The sequence below is a fragment of the Xiphophorus hellerii genome, chromosome 17 (assembly GCF_003331165.1).
Source record: "Xiphophorus hellerii strain 12219 chromosome 17, Xiphophorus_hellerii-4.1, whole genome shotgun sequence".
Lineage (NCBI taxonomy): Eukaryota > Metazoa > Chordata > Actinopteri > Cyprinodontiformes > Poeciliidae > Xiphophorus > Xiphophorus hellerii.
In genome coordinates, this window is record NC_045688.1 from 8,392,722 (window position 1) to 8,415,151 (window position 22,430).

Sequence of the window (22,430 nt, forward strand, 5' to 3'; positions counted from 1 at the left end):
TGTTTCACTTTTGACCTTTGATTATTTATTAGTCTCATATTGATTGCTCTAAAACAAACAAAAAAACATCTATTTTTTTGGTTTGAAGTTTGTTTTGTGAGAAAGAAATGCCTGTTTAAACTTTATTAATTCATATCAACTGCATAGTTTTTACACAAAACCAATGAATCTGCATGTAATTTGGATTGATTTAAGTAACTCTTTTTTTTTTTACATAGATTTCACTTAGCACCATCTCTGAAGTTCTTGTCTTATGGTTTAATCACTGGTGACAAAAACAAATAATGAAAAAGGTTACATGGAAAGAGCTTGTGACCAAAACTTTAATAAAGAAATAGGAATGTCTCAGAAAAGTTAGGAACTGTTACAGACAATTTATGAAGAGCAGACAGGAAGCCTATTGATACTCCAACTCAATCTCATTTCCAAAGACCGTCTCGATGTTCTGTTCGTGAGTGACAGAGTGTTCGTTCAGCAGTTTCCTTTGGGCAAAACTGAGTCCACAAATTTCACATGTGAAGGTCTTCTGTTTCCCTTCATGAGTGAGTCTGTGTTTCTGCATGTTTCTCGACAACCTGAAGCGTTTGTCGCAGATTTCGCATGCGTATGGCTTCTCTCCTGTGTGGAGACGCATGTGGATCTTTAAGTAGCTTGACTGGATGAAGGCCTTACAGCATATCTCGCACTTATATGGGCGCACGCCAGTGTGGTACCTGCTGTGCCGCAGGAGCTCGTTGCCGGTCAGGAAGGATTTGCCGCACTCTGTGCACGGAAAAGGCCTCTCGCCCGTGTGAGTGAGCTCGTGCCTTTTCAGCGACATCTCCTTCATGAACTGCTTCCCGCAGGTGGCACATGTGAACCGGATACAGAGGTGGACTTGCTCCACGTGGTTCTTGAGCTGCGCCTTTGTGCGGTAAGCCATGTTGCACTGAGCGCAGACCCAGGGTCTCTCCTCGGAGTGGGTTCCCATGTGCATGGAGAGATCCGAGGCGGCGCGGTACGACTTCCCACACTGCCAGCACAGGAAGGGCTTCTCCCCGGAGTGTTTTCGCCGATGAACCGTCAACAAGGAGGAGGTCCTGAACTTCTCAGGACAACTGTCACAGACAAACGGAAACTCCCCTCTGTGGATTCTCTGGTGGATAATGAGATAGGAAAGTTGGACAAAGGTTTTGTCACACTGGGTACACGGGAAGGGTCCTGTGAAGTTGTGACGCTTCTCATAGTGTTCTCTCAGACGTCTTGAGATGATGAACGTCTCATCGCACATCGTGCACTGCATCGGCCTGTGCAACAGCTTGTGCCGCTCGAAGGCGGGTTCGTCAGACAGGATCTTCTTGCAGTCTTTGCAGTACAGTGGGTTGTGAACCTTCTTGTGCACCTTGAGCATCGTTATGCTTTTGAACTCCTTTCCACACTCGTTGCATTTCTTCACGGTCGGTTCTGCTCGGCAAACGCTTTCCTGGTGTTCTTTCAGGGCGGACAGGGACTCAAAGTGTTGACTGCAGTTTGAACACCAGACAAATATCTGTTGGAGATCCGTTTCACCTTGATTGGACCCTTTCTTCAGCGAGTAACGTGGGGGTTTGTTGTAGCAGACTGCGTAGATCTGGTGTCTTTTGAGTCCGTACAAGTCTTTATAGCGCCTCTTGCAGTGGACGCAGTAATACGGCCGGTCGACCCTGTGGGACTGGAGATGCTTGTTCAAAGTTTTAATCATATCAAACGTCTTGGAACAGACAGGACACACTTTCAAGCCTTCTTTGGACATCTTCAGAACAGGTACACTCTCTTTCGGAGAGTCTTCAGATCCCTCCAGATCCATTTCTTCTGGTCCACCAGTATCACCAGTACACTGAGCATCAGCCTCAGAGAGAAGCCTCTCCAGTTTCATGCACTGCACCTCCCTGATGCCCTTATGGCCTTTGAGAGTCTGGTGCTTCTTTATTGTATCTTTGTACTTAAAGCCCTTCTCACACGTGAGGCAGACATACGGTCGTTCTTCAGAGTGAGATCGCAAATGCTTCTTAATGTCTCTGTTGTTCTTAATGGTCATGCTGCAGATGGGACACACTTTATGTTTAACTGATACTTCAGTCGACAGTAGCATGTATGGAGTCAGCTCTGTATTTAAAGGTGGATTGTTTGGAGGTTCTGCTGATACATCTGCAGTTGTTTCTGGATTTAAGGATTCCTTTTCCTTTTTCTTGGCCATTTTCTGCGCTCTTATTTTGCAGCTCTTCTCATGCGACTTCAAGGCGTAAGGGTTTTTAAACTTCTTTCCACACAAAGAACACTGATGTGGGCGCTCCCCTGAATGAGTCTCTATGTGCCGCTTCAGATCACTCTGCCAGGCGAAATACTTCCCACAGTGAGGACAGGTTTGATTTGTGGCGCACTCTTTGGACTTCCTGGCTCTCGTATTAGTGCCGTCACTCGTCTCTCCCTTTTCGTGGACTCGCATGGTGTGTCGCTTCAAGTCGTACTGGTCCCTGAATCGTTTGTCACACTTGGCACATTTGTGATTGTAGTCGCGCTTTGTTTTGTGAATCTCCAGGTGCCGCCTCATGCCGGCAGCTCGCGGGAACATCTTGTTACATACAGGGCACGTTTTACTGTCGTGGTATTTCCTTCGGACTCTTTTAGGTTTCACCGGATCTTTCTTTTCTTTAAAAACTCTTCTTCTCAGTCGGAGCCACCTTGTTTGCTGCGGGGGCTCTACGCCATTACCTGAATCCTCAGGTGGTGCTTCCTGCACAGATTCCTCCATATTTGATTCTCCAGGATCATCAGGTTGAACTGAACTAGAAGGCCCAACATCGTCAACCAGTGTCACAGTTTCCTCCTCCACTTTGACGGTCAAGGTATCAGGCAACAGCTCCGGTAAAGGCTGCATCTGTATCGGGTCAGAACAGACCACAAGCTGGTCCAACTGAGGAAGAGACAAGGATGACAGGATGGAGGTCCCATTGGAGGATGGAATGGTCTGAGTTTCATCTGTGTGGAAATAAAAACTGTTCAGCCATTTCTACAAACAAGGATTGGCTTGAATTTGTTGAGTTTTCTTCAAATTATACATCCAGTCAGAACTTAACCAGAAGCTCATTGAAGGATACAAGTGCAAATACTACACAGATACTGAGACAACAGAGGAGACTCACCGGAAAAATCAAGACATCCGAGCGTTGTGTGGTACCGCAGAACAGCTGCCAGGTGCTGTGGGTCGGGGACAGAGTGAGCGGACTCTTCCAAGGCAGAAGGCACTGTCCTCAGGATGGATGCAATCTGAAAAGTTTGAATTTTGAGGGGGGAAAAAAGTCAGAATTTTTAAATTAAGATCTGAATTTTGAGATTAAAGTCAAGCATTTTGAGAAAAAGGGTCAGAATTATGAGAATAAATTTGGAATTCTGATGTTAAATTGAGAATTTTGAGATTAAAGCCAGAATTTAAAAATTTAGGCCTAAATAGTGAGAATAAAAAAAGAGAAGAATTTTGAAAAAAAAAACAAAAAAAACCCCAGAAATATGAGAATAAAGTTGGAATTTTGAAATCAAGGTGAATTTTTATAAAATTCAATAACTACGGAAAAACGACAGAATGATCAGAATAAATTTGGAATTCTGAGATGAAATTGAGAATTTTTTAATTAAAATCAGAATTTTAAAATTCAGATCTGAATTTTGAGGTTAAAGTCAGAATTATGAAAAAAATATGGATTTCTGAGATTAAAACCAGTATTTTAAAATTTAGGTCTAAATAGTGAGATAAAAATCAAGAATTTGGAGAAGAAAAAAAAATCAGAAATGGATTAAAGTCTGAATTTTGAAATTAAGGTGAATTTTGATTTTAAAAAGGTATCTGAGAGTAAGGTCTACATTTTGACAATAAAGTTTGAATTTTTGAGACCAAAGTCAAAGTACTGAGATTAAAGTCTGAACTCTGAGATCAAATTGTGAAATCTGAGATTAAGGTCAACATTTTGAGATTAAAGTCTAAAGTTTGAAGTCAGAATCCTGAGATTAAATGTGAAATTTCTTATTTGTGCCCCAAAATATTCTGTGGAATACACATTACACTGCATGTTAAGAAAAAACGGAAGTGACGAATGATGAAGCTCCAGCTCTTCTACCTGCTGAATATCAGGAACTGGAAGAAGTTTCTCCAGTCTGGACACAAAGTCCAACATCAGCATCTGCAGAGCGTTGTCAAAATCAGGTCCAAAATCTGTGGGGAAAACATCCTGCAAGACAATGATCACAGTTCACCTATAAATGCATTTTATTTCCAACCAAACATCAACTTCCGGTCCTATACCACGCCGTTCCGGACAGACCTGGAAGAACTTCTTCCTCTCCTCAGGGTGCTTTAACATCAGCTCCACCTGATCCACAAAGTTTGTCTCGGGAAAACTTACATCTGCAAAGCAAGGCTGGAAATAAGTCGCACAGCTTCAGTGTCAGTTAAAGAATCGAGTGAATGATCCAGAAGACATTGTGTAAGGAACCAACCTGTGCTGCCCAGGAGGATATGAGGGTTCTGATCCGATCCAGATGCATCTCGACAGATTCTGTGTCTGTGGACTGCTCCGAACGACACAGTTCAAGAACAAGCTGCAAGAAAAGACGTAATCTCAAACACTTTATGCATGTGACACATCAGGATTTTTGTACGATTAATAAATGTCTCTGTTTACTCGTGCTCTGAGTCCAAGAAGGAGCTGGACTTTCTGCTCTGGGTTCAACAGTTCTGGCACAACATCTGTGACTCTGCTGATGAACTCTTCCACCATCCCATAATCCTGAACGTTCCTGCTCTGCACCGTGTGCCACATGGCTCCAGAAACCAAACGGAGGGGAGGAATGAAGAGGCGAAGAGATGGCAGCTGGAGAGGCGGATCTATAAATAAAGATTTAAACTTGTTTTTGCATTGACACTGAAAAAGGATGTTTTCAAAAATCCAGCCTTCAGTTTTGAGCTGAATTTTAAAGGATATGTTTCACTAAAAGTGGAAAAGGTTATATTTTAATAGGCGTATGTTCACCTCATATATGAGTATATGAGAACCTCTAGTTTTTTTCTATACTTAAAATAATAAATCATATATTATGAAGAGATAAATGTAAAATATGTGTAAAAAATACAATTTTATTTATTTGTGATTGTTACCTGGAGAATTTTCAACTTTTTTTCTTTGGCAATGTGTTGGGAGTCTGAAATTTGCTAACATGTAATCAATTTGCGTAGACCTACAAATCAGACATTAGGTCAAATTTTTTGAGTCACAATTGCAGTTTATTAACTTATTTTTATTATCATTAAATGCATGATAAGAAGGATCTCCTTCTATATTAGGAATATAAGCACATCTTCTGACAGCATGAGAAAAAAGTCTCAGTGGTCTCAATTAGTGGCCCTAACTGTCTTCCATATAATTATGTTGAGAAAACATTTGTTTATTTTTAAGGTTCTGAGTTTATTATGAACACAATTAAGCAATCATTTAATGATGATGTTTCATTATTTGTGGCATTTTGTTTTAGCTCCATATAGCTTAGCAACAAGTCAGGAAATCGTGTTGCTCCATGTTGCGTTCAAAGGTGACGTAAAGTCGGAGCAGGATGCGCTACCTAACTGAGCAATAGCAACAACAGCGGTAAAAGTTCCCTAGAGACTAAAATGGCATTTTAAGGGGATAACTATCTTTTATAAGATAGCTCAAATGTAGCTTTCCAGAGAACAGTTAAGGTTTCAGACGGCAAAAGGTAACAGTCGAAGTTAAACCCTCTAGAAGTATTTAGTAGTCCATGTTGCGTTCAGTTAAGTGGTCACAGCGTAAATTAAGTTTGAGTAATTTCCAATTAATTAAAACATGACGATGCTTAGAAGTTAGCTAACTTCTAACATAAACTTTAAGTCTAAGTTGAGCACACAACAGCTTCCTGGTGGAGCTACACGGCACCGAAACGCCGTCAACATCCCGAATCGAGCTACGCCATATTGAAAATGGGGCGCACACACTCCATAACACGAACTAATAACTCATTAAGAACAACGAACGCTGACATTCTGCACGGCTTACCGTTTTCTATATGATCCGGGCTTTCCATGTTGTTTTGTAAAGTTAGCAATCTGAATAGACAGTTTACCTCGACACTGTTTCAGGTCGACGTACACACAGACCTGCAGAGCAGACGGAGAGGAAGGGCGGCGCGGCGGTTTATACGTACGGCGCATGCGCTGTAGCAGAATATAGGTCAATACTTGCATTCTGCCGTCCACCAGTTTGCTTACAGCAGCACAATAATAACACACATCGGTTTTAACGTTGATTTATAAGAGGATTTAATTACCGTACTGTGGAGAAAACAAAATATATTGGTGACAACAAGTTTAACGTCGCTATCGAGAGATCATTTCATAGAATGAGGAAAATTACTTATACTTATATATATATATATATATGGCATTTTGATGTCAATAGTGCCTTGGAAAAGTACTACTAAACTCAATTTTGACAGATTTTAATTGCGTTTTTTGAAATCAACAAGTTTTGCACACATTTGTAATGTCAGAGAAAGGATTTAGCAAGTTTTTCCATACACTTTTGCTTTGCTTAGCCCACAAATACACACTCCTCTCACAAAAACAAGGTAAAAAGACAATTAAGACTTTAAATGTTTTTAAACTGAGGTCTTTATTAGCTGTCCACAATATCATGTCATGGAACGACAGAAACCGTAGCATGAGTGTAACATTTCTCTTTGTTGTTATACTCCACCACATCTCTGCTTCTCACACCATGTATAATTTATATTTTATATATATATATGTATATATATATATATAATTTGTACAATGTACATTTTCCCTTCAAAGGAACAGAAGTAGCAAAAGTTTCATCCCCATGTGGATTTAAACTAACCCATGCAAGTTATCACTGTGTCTAGGGAAAATTAGGTATATTACCAGTAACAAATACGCAGGATAATAAATGCTCAGACAAACACAAAGGAGGGTGTTGAGACAAAGCTGCTGTACAGAACACATTCCCAACAACATTAAACAAGAAGAGCCATGCAAACTGACATTTACTCTACAGCTTTGACCCATTTTGGGCCTGAAATGCCAGAAATGGGACAAGCTAAGCTGTTTTTTTTTTGCTACTGGCGTAACATTAAGACTAACAGAAACAGATAAGCATAAAATCTTTGACTTTATTTTCATACTTTAGTTGCTGTTGGGTCACAATAAGACTTTAACTCAAGCTCACTGGTAAAATACTCTGATTGTGTGAGGCTACAGTAACACTGGCACAAAAAAGTGCTTGACATCATCATGAACCTTGGTTTGCATCAGGTTATGTATCACTTTCAAATAAAGCGTTTCCACTAAAATATGTGAATATGTGATGATTCATTTAAGTTATTAGCATACAGTAAAATCTTTAAAGCATTCAGGGTAAAATAAACAAAAACACACCATGGGCTGCCACAGATATATAACCAAAAATATATATATTTAAGCAAATTTCAGTCACTCATTTAGCTCACATTTACACTTTAGCTAACCTCATGGGAACACAATCTGATGTAAATATTGCTTCTACTAAATATCTTAGAGCATTATTAAATGTATTCTTTTCAAAACTGCTGAATGTAAAATAAAGTATATACTGCTATGCATGTAGATAAGAAAATAAAACTGTAGTATAGCATCTGTAATCTGTCAATATTTATAGAAGTTCATATATTATATATATATTAAGATTTTCTCAAAATTTGGGCTAAAATATGGATGTAATTTTCAGTGTGCTACAGTAATTATATTTCATAAGAATATAAATAGTGGTTGATAGTGAAACAAACATTACATGTAAAAATGAAAACTTATTTGACTGTTGCATTTGATCTGTTGCTGGAAAAAAAATGCACGATTTCCTAATCTCCATCCGCTTTGTGTTACATTCATTAAATAGATTTGAGCCGTATATTAAAATACAACTGAATGCATAAAACTTCTTAATGAATTGTCAATATTTGAACAGGAAAAAAAAAGTGTTGCTAAATATTAGGGACCTCTGTTAGCTTTAAGAGAATTACTTGGTATTTACTTTTTTGAAAATTTGAAAAAAATATATATATATATTGACCCTTTTCAGATGACGTCACGCTCCGCTCCGCCATGACGGACATCAAAACAACCAATACGCTCCTGAAAAGAAAAACAATATGGCTGCGCGGTGGGATAGGAACCAAACTTGTCATTTTATTTTATATCTTCTTTTATGGATAGCAGCTGTCAATCATAATCACTCAGCCTTCAGTGTAATCGCGGATTTGCAGCGGACATTTTTGACAAGATTAACGTTCATACACTTTATAAGTGTGTATAATTAGAAAGATATAAAATATCGCATTATGGAGAAGGTACGCGTCTAGCCATTGGTAACCATGGAAACAGTGCCGCACCGTCATGTAGCCTAGCATGTATGGAAAAAAACTAGTTAGCATCTTCTCTTTTGTATGTTTTTAATGCTGGTCCGGTGTAAAGAAAAACGCTGTTTAGGACATATTGACATAAATTATGTGGTGTGAATTCAGGCAAAGTCGGTAATTTGATCAACACGTCACCAGGGAGGAGATGTGGGTCGGTTTCTAAGCTGGCCGTCTCCAATTGTTGTGAACACCGTCATCAATGAGGCCCAACCAGGCGAGTTTACGTTCAGACAAATTAGCTCGACTCGAACAAGCAGAAGCCACGAATAAACTGGAAAAACCAACTTCGTAAAACAATTGCAGTCGTTGCGTTCAAATACTCCCGTCCCTCACTTCCGACGTCCAACATGGCGCCTCGAATGATAAGAGTGACGTAGTTGTTAAGGGTCAATGCTGTATGAGACAGTTGTGTGGAACATTCAGCACTGTGAACAAGGTATTCTTATATTCAATGCATAAATTACCAAGAGATGTTTTTTATTACTTTTCTTAAATTCACACTTTGTATTTAGTAGACTTAAGTTTTTAAACTACTAATTATTAATTTCCTGGATGATTTCTTGATTTTCTACACATTTTGTCCTTACGATGGATGATCAAAATGTCGTAAAACCCATGCTACCATAGACATTAACTTCACTAAAATCCATTGTAACGCCTGTTTTCTCCAATTCATTTCCTCAGAACCTTTTCAGCTTGTATTTTAATTTTATGAAATCAAAGCACATACATAAGAAGAAAACATAAAATTTACTTAACTGTTGCAGCTTTTAGTACTGAAATACTGAGAGGGAATGCAGAAACTGGGTGCTTTTTAATTGTTTTACGACATCTAGACCATTCAGATGCAACACAAACTGATTGTTTAAAAATAAATCAATTTTGCAAAAATATTTGGCATGATCTGCGAGGAGCTTTAATATTTAAGTATTTCTGTCATTATACATTCATGTGAAAATATGATTCCCTCCAACAAGATTCAGTGTTTTTCAGAAAATTTAGACATGAAGGTATTTAATATGTATTTAACAACAATTAAAATTTGAAATAATTTAAATAAACAATAAAAGAAAAGACTGTCAAGTCTTTTAGAAGGTTTCCACTTTTAAATCTCAGACATCTTTAGTCTGGTTACTGTTTAAGTGAGAGAAAAGATTTGTCAAAAAAAAAAATTAGACGTCTCAGAATAATTTGTAATAAGATATTTCAAAATAAAACAACTGCTGACATGTCCATGTTGGCCGACAAAGCATGTTCACCCTGAGAGCAGACAGTAAGATGTTAAAAGAAGTCTCCAAAAACCCTAAAATGTCACCACACAACCTACAGCAGGTTTGTGTTACTTTTGATATGAAAGTGTAATTAATAAACTTTAAGTTTAACTTTATTGATGCTCTCAAAGAGAAACATGAATATTTAAGTTTGCAAGAAAGACCAGGAAAAATATTCTTTTACAAGTTGAGTCTGAAATTTCTCTTGATATCTTTTGTTTAATTATGAAAACAATGTTCATTTTAGTTTTTTAAGCGCAACTATATCACTTTGTTTTCCAGAAATCAACATACATTTGATTAAACATCAAAATGGTAACATTTTATTAGCTCCTTGTGATGTGTTGGACATTATTTGTCATATTTGAGTTTCGTCTTTGGTTTCTTATTTATTTAGTTTATTTTTGGGATTTCTAGATTTTTTTTAAAAGTTGATCTTTATATTTGCTCCACCTCTGCCTCCCTTTTACCACCAAACAATGACAGCAAAATATTATTTTGTGTGTAATCTCAATTGTATTAGGAAGTTTATTTCAATACTAAACAGCTAAGATAATTTAATACACGGATGCTGCAGACTAGCCTGAATTTTGTAACCTATCCTGATAATCTGGGATGCTTCAGAGCAAAAATAATTTGAGGGGAGACCCTTCGGTTCAGCTAAAACTGGAGCAACCAGCATCCCACAGTGCGATGTTGCATAACACACAAGTCATACAGATGGATTAAACATGCAAGTTTGCATAATCCGGACGCACAGCGGGGAGCACGTTTAGTGAGGCCGGTGTTGTCAGCCAGGCGAGTGAGTGTGGGGGATTTTATACCATCTTGCAAAAACGATGACTTTCAGAAGATATTTACAGTTTGCTCTCAAAAACATTTGGTCCGTCTCCAGAATCCCGCTCTGTCTTGTGGCGAATAAAAAGTTAATAAGCAGCAAATTCTTTTACTTCCCGCTCAGAAAAGAGGTTCATGAAGTAAGCTGTGCATAAAAAAGCAACATAATGGCAGCTCAGTAAAGGAGGTGTCATGCAAAAAGACGAATTGTTTCCCGTGTTTTAGGAATCAGTCAGCATAGATTTCGGGTTTATTGGAACCGGCTCGGCGGCGGAAGTTCCTGTGATCAGTTTGGCTTCTGCAACATGGCAGATAAAACACAGTGAAACGTGTCCAGCGAGAACACACTGACAGACTGAAATGTAAGCAAGTCCACCTTAAAAGTCCTCACATTGCTACGGGTCGTATAGCAGGGATTTAATTTGCTGCTGCCATGGCATCCACTTCCAGAAAATGTATCATTTGTATTGAATGAGTAAAACTTCTACCTTAATTTCTGAGTGAAAAAAGTGTAAAATATGTATTTCATGCACATGTTCTGTATGAAATACAGTTGAGAGTTGGATTATTGTGAATGAGGCGCCTTGACAAAGCCATGTTTGTTTTTATCCGCAGTGAACAGCCGTCAGGACAGGAGCTCAAGGCAAAACAATAAAGTTTAGTCACAAACGTCTACATTAACGTTCAACAAGCAGCAGAATTAAAGGGAAATCCTGGCGGTAGATCGTCCAACAGCAGTTTGACGTGGGCGGGACAGTGTTTGCTAAAATTGATGCTGTGGCTGGATGGGAGCGGGGCGGGCGGCGGTCACACCACCGAGCCCTTGGAGCTGGAGAGGTGGATGGAGTGGATGCGAGTGGCCAGGGTCTTCTCCAGGTCGTGGAGGATGTCGGAGCAGAGGCCGGGGCTGGACGCGGGGCTCTCGGCAGAGGTGGCGGCGGGCGGCTCGTACAGGAGCTGCTTGAAGGCGTCCAGTTCAATCAGCAGCACCATGTTCTTCAGGAAGTAGCCCTCAATGAACGCCGTTAGCTCCAACGCACCGAGAAACTGCAGAAAGAGAAGAAAGGTGGAAAAACGCAGCTCAAGTAAAGACGATGGGATACCTAGAGATGGGTAGTAACTAGTTACATTTACTGAATTATATTACTTTTAAATGGGGATATATCAGTTTTTTATTTTCTTTTTATTTACTTTAAGCTAACGATTTGTTTTTGAAAAATGTTAAGTCATTCTAAACATGATCTGCTTTGGAAAGTGTGAATAAATAGAAATCAGTCATATCTTAAAAAAACCTTAAAATCAAAACGTTTGTTATGACTTAACATAATTTCTTTAAAAGTTGACCACAACAGGTCATTTTAAGGTTTAATTTTATGCTAAAACTGAATAGTATTTAATTAGTCTGCTGGTTTGTAACTTTGTAACTTGAGTACATAAATGTTTTTTAATTACAGGCAATGACCACATTTTATCACTAATACCACAATAATCTTCACAAATCCTTAAAAAAACTAGGTATTCTGGGAGTTTAGATTTTAATTCCCTTTTTTGATTTGGTTTATTTTTTGTTTTTTGCATAATGACACAAATCTGTAGTGAGTAACTTGAAGTTGGTGTGAATTAGAAAAACATCTCATTGTTATATAAATTAAATTAGCTTAAATAAGGAACGATTGCTCATTGATCATTAAGACTTCACTGCCTACAGGAGAAGATACGGGCTAGCGATTACATTATTTAGATTTTATGACTGAGAAATGTTAAAAACAAAGCTCTAAAAAATTTTTTATACCAATTTTCTCAATTATGCCTTAAATCAGAGCTCAGCAAAACATAGCTGTAATGTTTATTAGCATTCACAGAAGCATGCTAATCTTAGCATAGTATTGTTAACATTTAAAAATAATTTTAACAGTTAGCATTAGCATGCTAACCTTAGCACCGACAATACCTATTCAGGGGTACAAATTCTGGCAAGAGGTGAATTGCTAACATTAGCATCCAAATGAGCATAATAATGTTAGCATAGCAATGTTAATGTTTAAAGAGAATGATAACATTACCTTTAGCATGCTAACCTTACCACTCATGACTATGCAAGGGGACAAAATGAGAAACAATAACTGGAAAAGGGTTGAATTGCTAACATTAGCATGCTTCAACATACATTGTTACTGTATGTTGTATTCTATACGCTACGTCTGTAGCACAACATTGTCTATTTTAACCAATCTAGGGGTCAAGCTCTGTACTTTCCCTTTATTCTACAAAATTTACAGCTGAAATGTGAAATATTCCAATAAAATTATGGATTAAAGTACGAGAAACTCCACAAATGTCCTCTTTTTGGAAGAGAATACACCAGCTAGCATTCACTGTTTTCTTTCTTTCTTTTGTTTTGCTTTGTCAAGACAACAGCGAGTTAAAGCCTCTGAGAAATCAGCTGTCATTTGATGCATTAATAAATAATGGAGGCAATGAGCAGGTGCATTAACAGTCTGAGGCGTATTCCCACCTTGGCGTGTTTGTAAAGGTCCACGCAGGTTTCAGTGGTGATGTTCTTGGAGCAGATGATCTCACAGTGTCTCTGAAGGGCCTCTAGTTGGAAGAACTTGGCTGCAGACAGGAGCTGCAGGGAACGGTACATGCAGGATTAAATAAAAAAACAACAAAAACAAACTCAAAGTAATGACGCTGCTATGCAAACCCTCTGCATTACCTCCATCACTTCTGTGTTGCGGATGTGCAGAGACTCTGTGCCTCCGCAGTACAGATACTGCATGACCAGCTGCAAGATAAAACACACCAACACATTTAAAAGTAAATAAAAGGCTCTAGATTCGGGTTTCTCATATCCCACAAATACTTTATTTAACCAATTCTGAACACCTGCTGATATTATGTGACTACTACAAGCTAAAAGAGTGATTGTACTTTATTGGAACAAAACAACAGGACCAAGTATCAATCAATGGATCAGAAAAACTGAGTTATTTGAAAACATTTGGAGAACCCTCAGGATATTTGTGGACTTTTCTCTAGAAGAAAGAGGCCAATTCAGGACAAGAATGACCAGATCAGGATGTTAAGAGGCAATAGAGTCTCTATGCTGGGTTTTCTCCTGTATTTTGGTAAATTATGGGTTTGTTTATTGCTGTTTTTTTTTCTTTTATTTCCTGTGTTTAATGTGGACAATTTACCAAAATAAAGTGATTGATGATGATGATATATTTAAAAATATATAGATATGTATCTAAGAGGGTGCTTACTGTTGTTGATTATATTGGCTACATGTCAAAATATGTGAAAAGATTCACATGGAAAAAGTAAATGAAAAGATCTCGGATACAATTTTAGTGCAGGGTTTCCCCCAGTGTTTTATAAGCCTGGCAGGCCACCAGGCTTTACTTGTGCCCCCACCAGGCTAAGCATTGCTTATTTATTTAAGTCTTTTTTAAATTGTTTACATTTTTAAGACTTTATGGTTGGTCTTCAGGTATTAATCTTCCAATCTTTTAATAACACATAATTATCAAGTGGTATTTTCAAATTTCCTGTCAACTTTAAACATTTTTTAACTCAAAAACATGACGAACAGCTGGATGAACGACTGGCCTAACACCCAGCCACCTGGGTTACAGGTTTACTGGGGAAAACTTCCAGTCTTACACATATCTAACTTAGCTTGCTAAAGTAAATTTAAAAAATCAACATGTTGAACTTCTTACGTGGAAAATGTTGTATTTGACATGGCTGATCTCAATGCATGTGTTTTCTGCTGCTGGTCTGTTCTGGAGCAGAGACTTGAACCTGGACGAAACACAAAAAGTGTCAGTTTTTTGATCTTATTGACTAAAATCAAACATATCTGCATTAAAGCCACAGCTTCCCAGTACCTGGCTGATGCTGTAAACAGCAACACCTTGTGTGCATAAAACGGTTTCCCCTCCACTAGGAAGGTGACGTCAGACATCTCCTTGTTGTTCAGGAAGTGGGGGTCTGGGAAACACAAAAATGCTTTTATTCAAGAAAACTAATTATAAAGAGCAGCAAACAGCAGAAGATAAAGCTGATGTAGGTTTTACATTGAGGTTCCACTCCAAATTAAACAATTACCCTTTAATTTGTATTCTAAGTTGTTGTCCCAATGAGTCTTTTAAACATTTCTCTAAAATCCTCATTAATGTTTAGCTTCTTCAATGTTTCATTTCTGATGTATACACCAGGTGGCGCTGCAACACTGTGCAAGTTTCCTGCGTAACCTCAAGGTAAAAAGTTATTATTCCCAGCAAGGATGAATTGAATTAAAGTAATAAACAGAAGCACAAAATGGATGACTTTTAAACATATATTAAAATTATGTATCGTTTGTTTAATTTCAAGATGAATTAAAACCTAAAAATGATCAATTTACAATTTGAAAGCCTATATGGTATTTTTAGAAATTTGAATATGAAGTATTAAAACATTTACAGATACACATTTCATTTATGAAGCTATTTTAATCTGCTTCATAATCATAAAAAGAGAAATCTCATCGTTACTTACTTCATGATGTGAATATAACAATATAAAAGCTAAATATTATGATGTTTATCTAAGTTGAGGTTGTTTATTTGAGTATTGCTATTTGCTGCTAATAATGCTAATTAGCAACAATTAGCTGCACTTTGCTAATAACCCAAATGTTTCCATTGTTACAATTATTCCCTGTTTTGTAATAAGATAAATATGTAGATATACAATTAATTATTTATGCATCATATTTTTATTCTTAAACATATAATTTATATGATAAAACTTAAATATATAATTTAAATTTAAATGATGGAAAATGTATGCAAAGTTGTTATTGCATCAACTTTGCAAAGTTGAACATGATTTCCAATTTCTACAATTCTACCTATATATAAATTACTAATTAATACACACATTAATAATTTGCTGTCTGTTACTGACTAATGTCGTTAAAACGCATCAAACCCAAAAATACAAATAATTTGCTATATTAGCTGCAGATCAGATCAACCATGAATCAGCTGTTCACACTCTGACCACTAGATGGTGGTAAAACATTCTAAATGATGATCAACGAGAGTATATGGGGCGGAGGAAAGAGGATCGATGCGAATTTGCGACAATCGTCCACAACAAGGTATGAGAAGGACTTAAGACACAAAAGAGTCAGAAACTCATGGAGACAAATTAAAAATGATTCTGTTTTCACAAAGTGAAGGCTTACCCAGGCGTGAGGTCTGTTTCCTCTTGATCTCCGTCAGTTTGGGGATGGGGAAAGGTCCGTAGCACTGCGTGAAAATGACCGACAGCTGCTGGCTAATCACTTCATTCTGCAGACACACAGCAGCAGCACCGTTAGGGACAAAAACTTTCCACATGCTACAGCTTTAAACCCTTTGGTTTCCCCCTGTTAATCCTGAAAAAACATCATGCAAATGAGGAAGCTAATAGATTCAGTTTGTATTCCCAACAAGTCAGCTTGTCTTGTGTCTGTAGTCTGAACAAGCGGCTTGCTGCTGTGAAGGGAAGCCCCCGGCGACCTTGCTGGTTCGCAGGATCTGGAACATGAGCGGCAGGCCGTGTGTGATCAGCTCCTCAGTGTACTCGTCCTCCTGGATGCAGCTGAAGTCTTTGAGCAGACCCTGGATCAGCGGCCGGCGGTTCTGCATGAAGCAGGTGCGCAGGGACTCGAGCCAGGTGTGCAGCGTCCAAGGAACGCCTGGGAAAAACACAAACACAAAAAAAGAAAACGCAGAGTGAATACAGAGAAATGGAGAAAAGCAAGTGTAGAGTCACAGGAGACTCATGTTTCTCCACTGGATGCCATGAGTGTTGGATTAGTGGGAAATCAAAGGTAAAACAAATGGAGCATCTGAGTTTAATTAAAAGTGCTTGTTAATAACGGCTCTAATGCGATTGATGGAAATGAAGTGAGCATAAAACACAGCAAGACAGAAAATTAGCTGCCTACCGTCTGCCTTCATAATGATGAAGATGGTTTAAAAAGCTTAAAGCTGCAGGTTATTACTTTTATTTTTTTAAAATCTGTTTTTTACATATCTGTTAGTCTCTGTGTCATGCCAGTATAACATGAGTGCCGTTATTGCAGTCTGAAGAAATGCACCGCTGCCGGTCAGAAGTAACCAATCAGAGCCGGGAGGAGGATCTTAGCACTGTCAATCAGGCTAGTGTACACTCTGCTCAATGTACTAATGGTGGAGAAACTACTTATCTTGAATATTTAAAATGTATTTTAAAGTTTGAATGAATTTAAAGTTTATTCATCTTTGAGAATGTGTTCTGGAAAACAGTCTCAAACAATGATATCATCGTTTATTATAAGAACTTCTGTGGACAATTTATTGTCTAGATAAAATTTGTTATTAAGACAGACCTTTGCACACCACTGAGGCAATTTGTTTACACTTTCCTTTTCTCTTTGGATGCTCTTTACCAATGTTCATCCTGTTTGTATCAAAGCCAAAGTTCTGGTTTCCCGGCTGATTAAAATGTTGAGGTGAATGCACTGAAAGCTGACGGCAGCCACATTTAAAACACGAGCAGCGAGGACAAAGCTTCATCATCCTGTTCACACCTTTGACCCGTTACTATGGCCTCAGATAAAACGGCTCCTGTTTTACGGTTGGGTGAGCTGCAGAGGGTGGGAACAGGACGGGACAGGACGGGACAGCATGAGCACATCTGCAGGACAGCTGGAGGCTTGTGTGCCACTGAGGCATGCATTAGTAAATCTGACCTAAGCTGCGGATGTCAATGGTGATGTCCACATGGCCATGCTCTGCGCTATGGTACATGGACTCTCTCAGGGCCCGCAGTTTGGCCTTTCCTGTTCGCAGCGTCCCGCTGCAGTTGGCCTGCGGGGCCAGCCTCTTCTCCCCGGGATCCGAACCCTCGGCCAGGATCTCCTCCAGGGACAAAACGTCCCCCTTTTCCTTCTCTGAGTGGGACAGAAGCTTCCGGAAAACATTCCTGCACAAGAGGGAGACAAAACGCAGGGTTGCACCATGGGTAAAAATACAAAAAAGATGAACTCTGTCAATTCACACGAGTACTCTAGCTATTTCTCTTGGTAACCACAAAAACCCTGGGCTATTTTTTTATTTAAATTCTGCATTATTCTCTGAAAATGTTATATTACACCATACTTCCACTGACTGACAACCTTATTATTATTCACTGGAATTATAAAACCATGTTTCAGTTCATTTAAATATAATTTAACCTGAGAAATATTATTTAAACTGGTAATAGCTGGGTAAAATAGAATAGAATATAATTTAATGATTTCTAAGGATTAACTAAACTGCTTATTAGTTGGCAAGCTGCTCCATCCAAGGGGTTGAACATTAATAATGCATGTATAGCCATAAGCGATTAGGTATATATATTTCATAAATTTAAGAGTGATTCAATATGACTGGAGAAATAAATAAAATAAATAACTGAGCATGCACATGCAGATATATTAATCTATAAATGAGCGCAGAGAAAACTTTAGTTTAAGTTACTCAGATCTGAGCATTGTAAAGTCTGATGGCTGCAGGCAGAAATGATCTCCTGTGGTGCTTTTTGGTCAAATTAATAAATCACTAGTAAAAACTGGACTTAGAGGAATATTGACAAAGTTTTGCACATGTTTGTAAAAGAAACGCAGCTGGGTTTCTTTAGATAGAAAACTTTTTAAACTAATTTGAAGAAACTGAGCTTAACCCTCATCGGCGGAAAGGTGTCGCCGACAACACATTTTTACAACCCAACTCTGTGGCACCGTAACTCTGCAATACTTTGCGTTATCTGAATAATCCCAACAGTTTCTGAAAGGGGAGACGTTGCGCTTTCCAGTCAATGTCGGGTTATTACGGTAATTTCACTTCTGCCGCAGCAGGGAGTGAAATTAATCTGAGGGGCGGTCTTTTACGGTAAAGAACTGCGTACAATTAAAATAAACAAAAGATTTGAAACTTATGCCTTAAATTATTTTAATGCACTGTTTGATCACTGGGATCAATTAGAGTCTATGAGTTGTTGAATTTAAATGACATTTTTTTTGGTAAATTGCCACTAGATGAAATTTGTTGTGAATTGGTGCTTTATAAATAAACTGAATTGAATCTGGTGTTGTGCATCCCCTTTCTAATGCCACTCTGGGCAACTGCCAGATGAAAAACTGCCAAAGATCTTTAAAAAAAATCATGATGTAAATAAAATTAAAAAAAACCTCATCACCATTCTGATTTTATGTCCTGGGTTGTTTTGGGGTTTGGTTATTCTGTGTTCCTTCGGCTCAATCTTTGATTAGATCTTGTTTCTGTTTCTTGTTACTCCAGTTTAATTACAATTCTTAGTCCTAGTTGTTCTTTATTATTAGATTCATTTCCTAGTCTCTTGTGTACTTCTCGTTCGCCCCTGTATTTAAACTCCTCTCCTGAAAAACCACAAACTCTCACCAAGTATTTTTAATGTAGTGTCCAGTACAAATATCTTAGTACGCTTGAAATAAGGCAAAACTAACTTACAAATAACATTTCAGAAAGACACAGGAGCTTGTTTAAGTAAATAATTCCTTAATAGTAGAGAAAAAGTTATAGTTTATGATGGACATTTTATAATATGGGGAAAATGTCTTGTTATAGTTATTGGATTATTTAATTAAAACAAGCTCCTATATCTTTCTTAAAAGTTACTTTTAAGTTAGTTTTGTCTTATTTTAAGTGAACTAAGATATTTACCCTAGAATACTTGGTAGAATTTGGTGTTTTTTTGCAGTGTTTTAACTTACTATACAATTTGATCAAAATACAAGCTTTATTGTTATTCCACTTAATGAAAATGGAAAAACGTCTTGTCAGAAGTGAAATAATATGAAAGTGGAACTAGCACTTTTTCACCAATATTAAGAAATCACTGACTTAAAACAAACTGCTGCATCTTCCTGAAGCGTTGAAAGTTTACCATTTACAAGAACGCACCACTTCTGGTCAAAAACAACCAATCAGAGCCAGGAGGAAGATCTTAACGCTGTCAATCAATGTCATGAATGCGCTGCTTAATGTGCTAATATAATAATATGTATTAAAATATAATCTGCCAGTACATTTACTAATACTTTTCATCAAAATTAACGAGTTATTTACTTAAAACAAGCTCCTATCTTGCTGAAAAATTACTTTTACTACTATTTCAAGTGTACCAAGATATTTGCAGTAGAATAGACCAAAAATACTTGGTAAGATTTTGTGTTTTTTGCAGAGTTCTATCTTATTTACTATCCAATTTTATCAAAATAAGAGCTTTATTGTAATTTCACTTATATTTTCACTTATACATTTAAAACGAGCTTCTATATCTTACTGAAAAGTAACTTTTAAGTTAGTTTTGCCTTATTTCAAGTGTATTAAGATATTTGCACTAGAATAGACCAAAGATATTTGGTAAGATTTTGTATTTTTGCAGTGTATTTCACACTCCCTTCTGGTTCCTCTCATCATTTCCTCAGTTTTTTCCCCAGCTGAATTTCTCCTTGCATTTAAGTTTTGTGTTCTGCTCTGGCTCTCTGTGATTTTTATAACTTTATCCATCATGATTTTTTAATTAAACACTCTTCATTTACTCGACTTTTCTACCTTCCTCCACCATCAAAACACGATTTTAGATCCTTAAAAATCATCGCTATCAAAACTAAATTAAAACTGAACATTATATATAGTTATTAGCCTTAATCTGAAGATAATCTGCGTGAGAAGAACCTGCCCTAATTCAGTGCCAGCCTCTTTACAACATATCGCAGCGTGATTACCACTCCATAATTGATTGTCTTAATAATGCTGCATTGTGCTGCTGCCGTCGCTCTCCGCTCCACTCTATTTCCCCGCCGCCCTGAATGCTAATAGGTTTTTATCTTATTCCGCAGAGGCGGTAAAGTGCAGCCGAACACATCGTCACGGAAACGGAGATATCTCCCGTGAGGAGCAGATTGAACTGATGTGAAGGGATCGATACTGTGGTGATCAGAGACGAAGATCCAATATAAGTTTTCATTTTGACCATAACTAATTAAAGCTTCTAACAGTTTAGCAGCAAGAAAGATAAAAGAATATGCTATATTTTATATTTATTTGAATGTTTTCTTTGGCTGACCTCTCTCTTTTCTTTATGATTAAAATGGAAAATCTTACCTTTATTTAATATAAGGTCCGTGAACTTAGACTTCCCCACAAATGTTTCTGTCATTCTGTCCAACATTAACTTTTATATTGTACAAATCCAGAACTAAATCCTGAACAACTGGAACCAAAATTTTGTTTTATCAGAACAAGAATCCAGAGAAACCCTACTAGTTTATAAATTATGGACTACTCATTCTTATTAAACATGGGGAACCGTTATGTAGTTTTATACTTTCTATCTTTTTTTTTTTTGGTTTTGTTGTTTTGTTTGTATTTCCTTCACAAGGTTTCCCCCACAAAACTTGCTAAGCCTGGTGGTTGTCACGCAGTCATTCACCAACCGTTAAAAAATGTTTAAAGTTGACAAGAAATTTGAAAATATCCCTCGATAATTATGCTTTATTGGAAGATTAACACCTGAACACCAACTAAAAAGACTTAAAAATGCAAACATTTAAAAACAAATTTAATAAATAGCAATATTTACCGTGGTGGGGGCACAAGTAAAGCCTGGTGGCCCGCCAGGCTTATAATAAACTGAATTGCTTCTAATTCATGTAAAGCACTTAGAACTGCCTCGTTGCTGAAAATGTGCTCTATAAATAAAATTACCTTACATCATGGTGGTGAAATTACCAAAAAGAAAAACAATTTATAGAAAATTCAATGATTTTGTTAGCATTGTTAGCATGTATTTTACTTCCCATGGCCTCATTTTCACTTATTAGTGTTACAGGTGGATTTACGGTGATTGACTTGTTTCACCTGTGTCCGTGCGACGCTGCCAGGCTGAACGAGTTCATGTCTCCCAGCGGAGTGGAGGAGATGCCATTTCGACACATCGTGCCGATCATGGGATCTGCTCCTCTTTCCAACAGCAAGCTCACCAGCTCAAAGTTTCCTAAAAGAGAGAAAATTATAGATTTATAGATTTAGAAACCACGTCAGTTTACTTCTGCTCTGTTACTTAAAGGTCAACAGTTCAAATGTTAGCATGAAAACAAGCCTAATAACTTAAAAATAATTAAATTAATTTATAGTTTCATTTTAATTCACTGTAAAAACACTGAATCTTCCCATGAACTTTGTACTAATTCAGTCTTTCTCAAATGGTGAGTGGGTGGCACCTAGTGGTCATCAAGGTACTGCAAGCGTGAAACGTGTGATTGTTTTGGGGATTTTTTTTTTGAAATATTTGCAAGGAATTTTGCAATATTTGTGCTTATTTATGACGTTACATCTGATTTTTTTGTGGCTCGCCATATTGATCACAGACTATTGGACATCAAATAAGGCTGAGGCAGCAGGGTGGTAAAAGTAAGAAATACTGCCCCCTACAGGAGAGAGTTAGCATCACAAAAACCCAATAATTTTAAAAGATTTTGCTGAAAATCTGCAATAAACTTACAGTTGTGCACTAGTATGAAATAAATCTGTTGACTTTCTGTGAATTTCCACACAGAAATTCACAGAAAACTGGAGGGACTGATTGATCTAATTTAGCTTCAGCATCTGGCCATCATGGCGGTGGGCCTGTCAGGTAAACAAATTTTGTTGTACAATAAATTGTCTGCAGAAGTTATTACAATAAACAATAATATTGCTGTTGGAGCCCATTTGG

General features: G+C 37.5%; 2 protein-coding genes across 3 annotated transcripts in view; both read right to left on the minus strand.

Annotated features, from left to right (window-relative positions):
• Window positions 1-303: 303 nt before the first annotated feature.
• Window positions 304-6,226, minus strand: LOC116737001 (zinc finger protein 11-like). The gene is made up of 7 exons (XM_032589937.1): window positions 6,148-6,226; window positions 4,695-4,897; window positions 4,510-4,611; window positions 4,335-4,430; window positions 4,131-4,241; window positions 3,162-3,285; window positions 304-2,997 (listed from the first exon to the last, which is right to left on the minus strand). Exons 2-7 carry the CDS (start codon window positions 4,830-4,832, stop codon window positions 398-400), a joined length of 3,171 nt encoding a protein of 1,056 aa, XP_032445828.1. The 5' UTR covers window positions 4,833-4,897; window positions 6,148-6,226; the 3' UTR covers window positions 304-397.
• A 450-nt stretch (window positions 6,227-6,676) lies between these two features.
• Window positions 6,677-22,430, minus strand: part of LOC116737002 (ankyrin repeat and BTB/POZ domain-containing protein BTBD11-A) — a 183,185-nt gene continuing 167,431 nt past the window's right edge. The window contains exons 9-17 of one of the 2 annotated variants that reach the window (XM_032589938.1): window positions 21,575-21,710; window positions 17,380-17,612; window positions 16,163-16,341; window positions 15,847-15,952; window positions 14,501-14,603; window positions 14,333-14,414; window positions 13,324-13,392; window positions 13,120-13,233; window positions 6,677-11,651 (exon numbers count right to left, since the gene is read on the minus strand). In XM_032589938.1, the coding sequence (XP_032445829.1) occupies window positions 11,412-11,651; window positions 13,120-13,233; window positions 13,324-13,392; window positions 14,333-14,414; window positions 14,501-14,603; window positions 15,847-15,952; window positions 16,163-16,341; window positions 17,380-17,612; window positions 21,575-21,710 (1,262 nt within the window). In that variant the 3' untranslated portion in view covers window positions 6,677-11,411. The remainder of the gene's footprint in view (window positions 11,652-13,119; window positions 13,234-13,323; window positions 13,393-14,332; window positions 14,415-14,500; window positions 14,604-15,846; window positions 15,953-16,162; window positions 16,342-17,379; window positions 17,613-21,574; window positions 21,711-22,430) is intronic. The other variant, XM_032589939.1, reaches the window with a different exon arrangement.

Coding starts and splice junctions, on each gene's coding strand:
- LOC116737001 (XM_032589937.1), bottom strand. CDS start 4,832: ATGTGGCACACGGTGCAGAGCAGGAACGTTCAGGATTATGGGATGGTG. Junction 4,612..4,694: donor TTCTTGGACTCAGAGCACGA/GTAAACAGAGAC, acceptor CTTTTCTTGCAG/CTTGTTCTTGAACTGTGTCG. Junction 2,998..3,161: donor CGGATGTCTTGATTTTTCCG/GTGAGTCTCCTC, acceptor ATTTCCACACAG/ATGAAACTCAGACCATTCCA.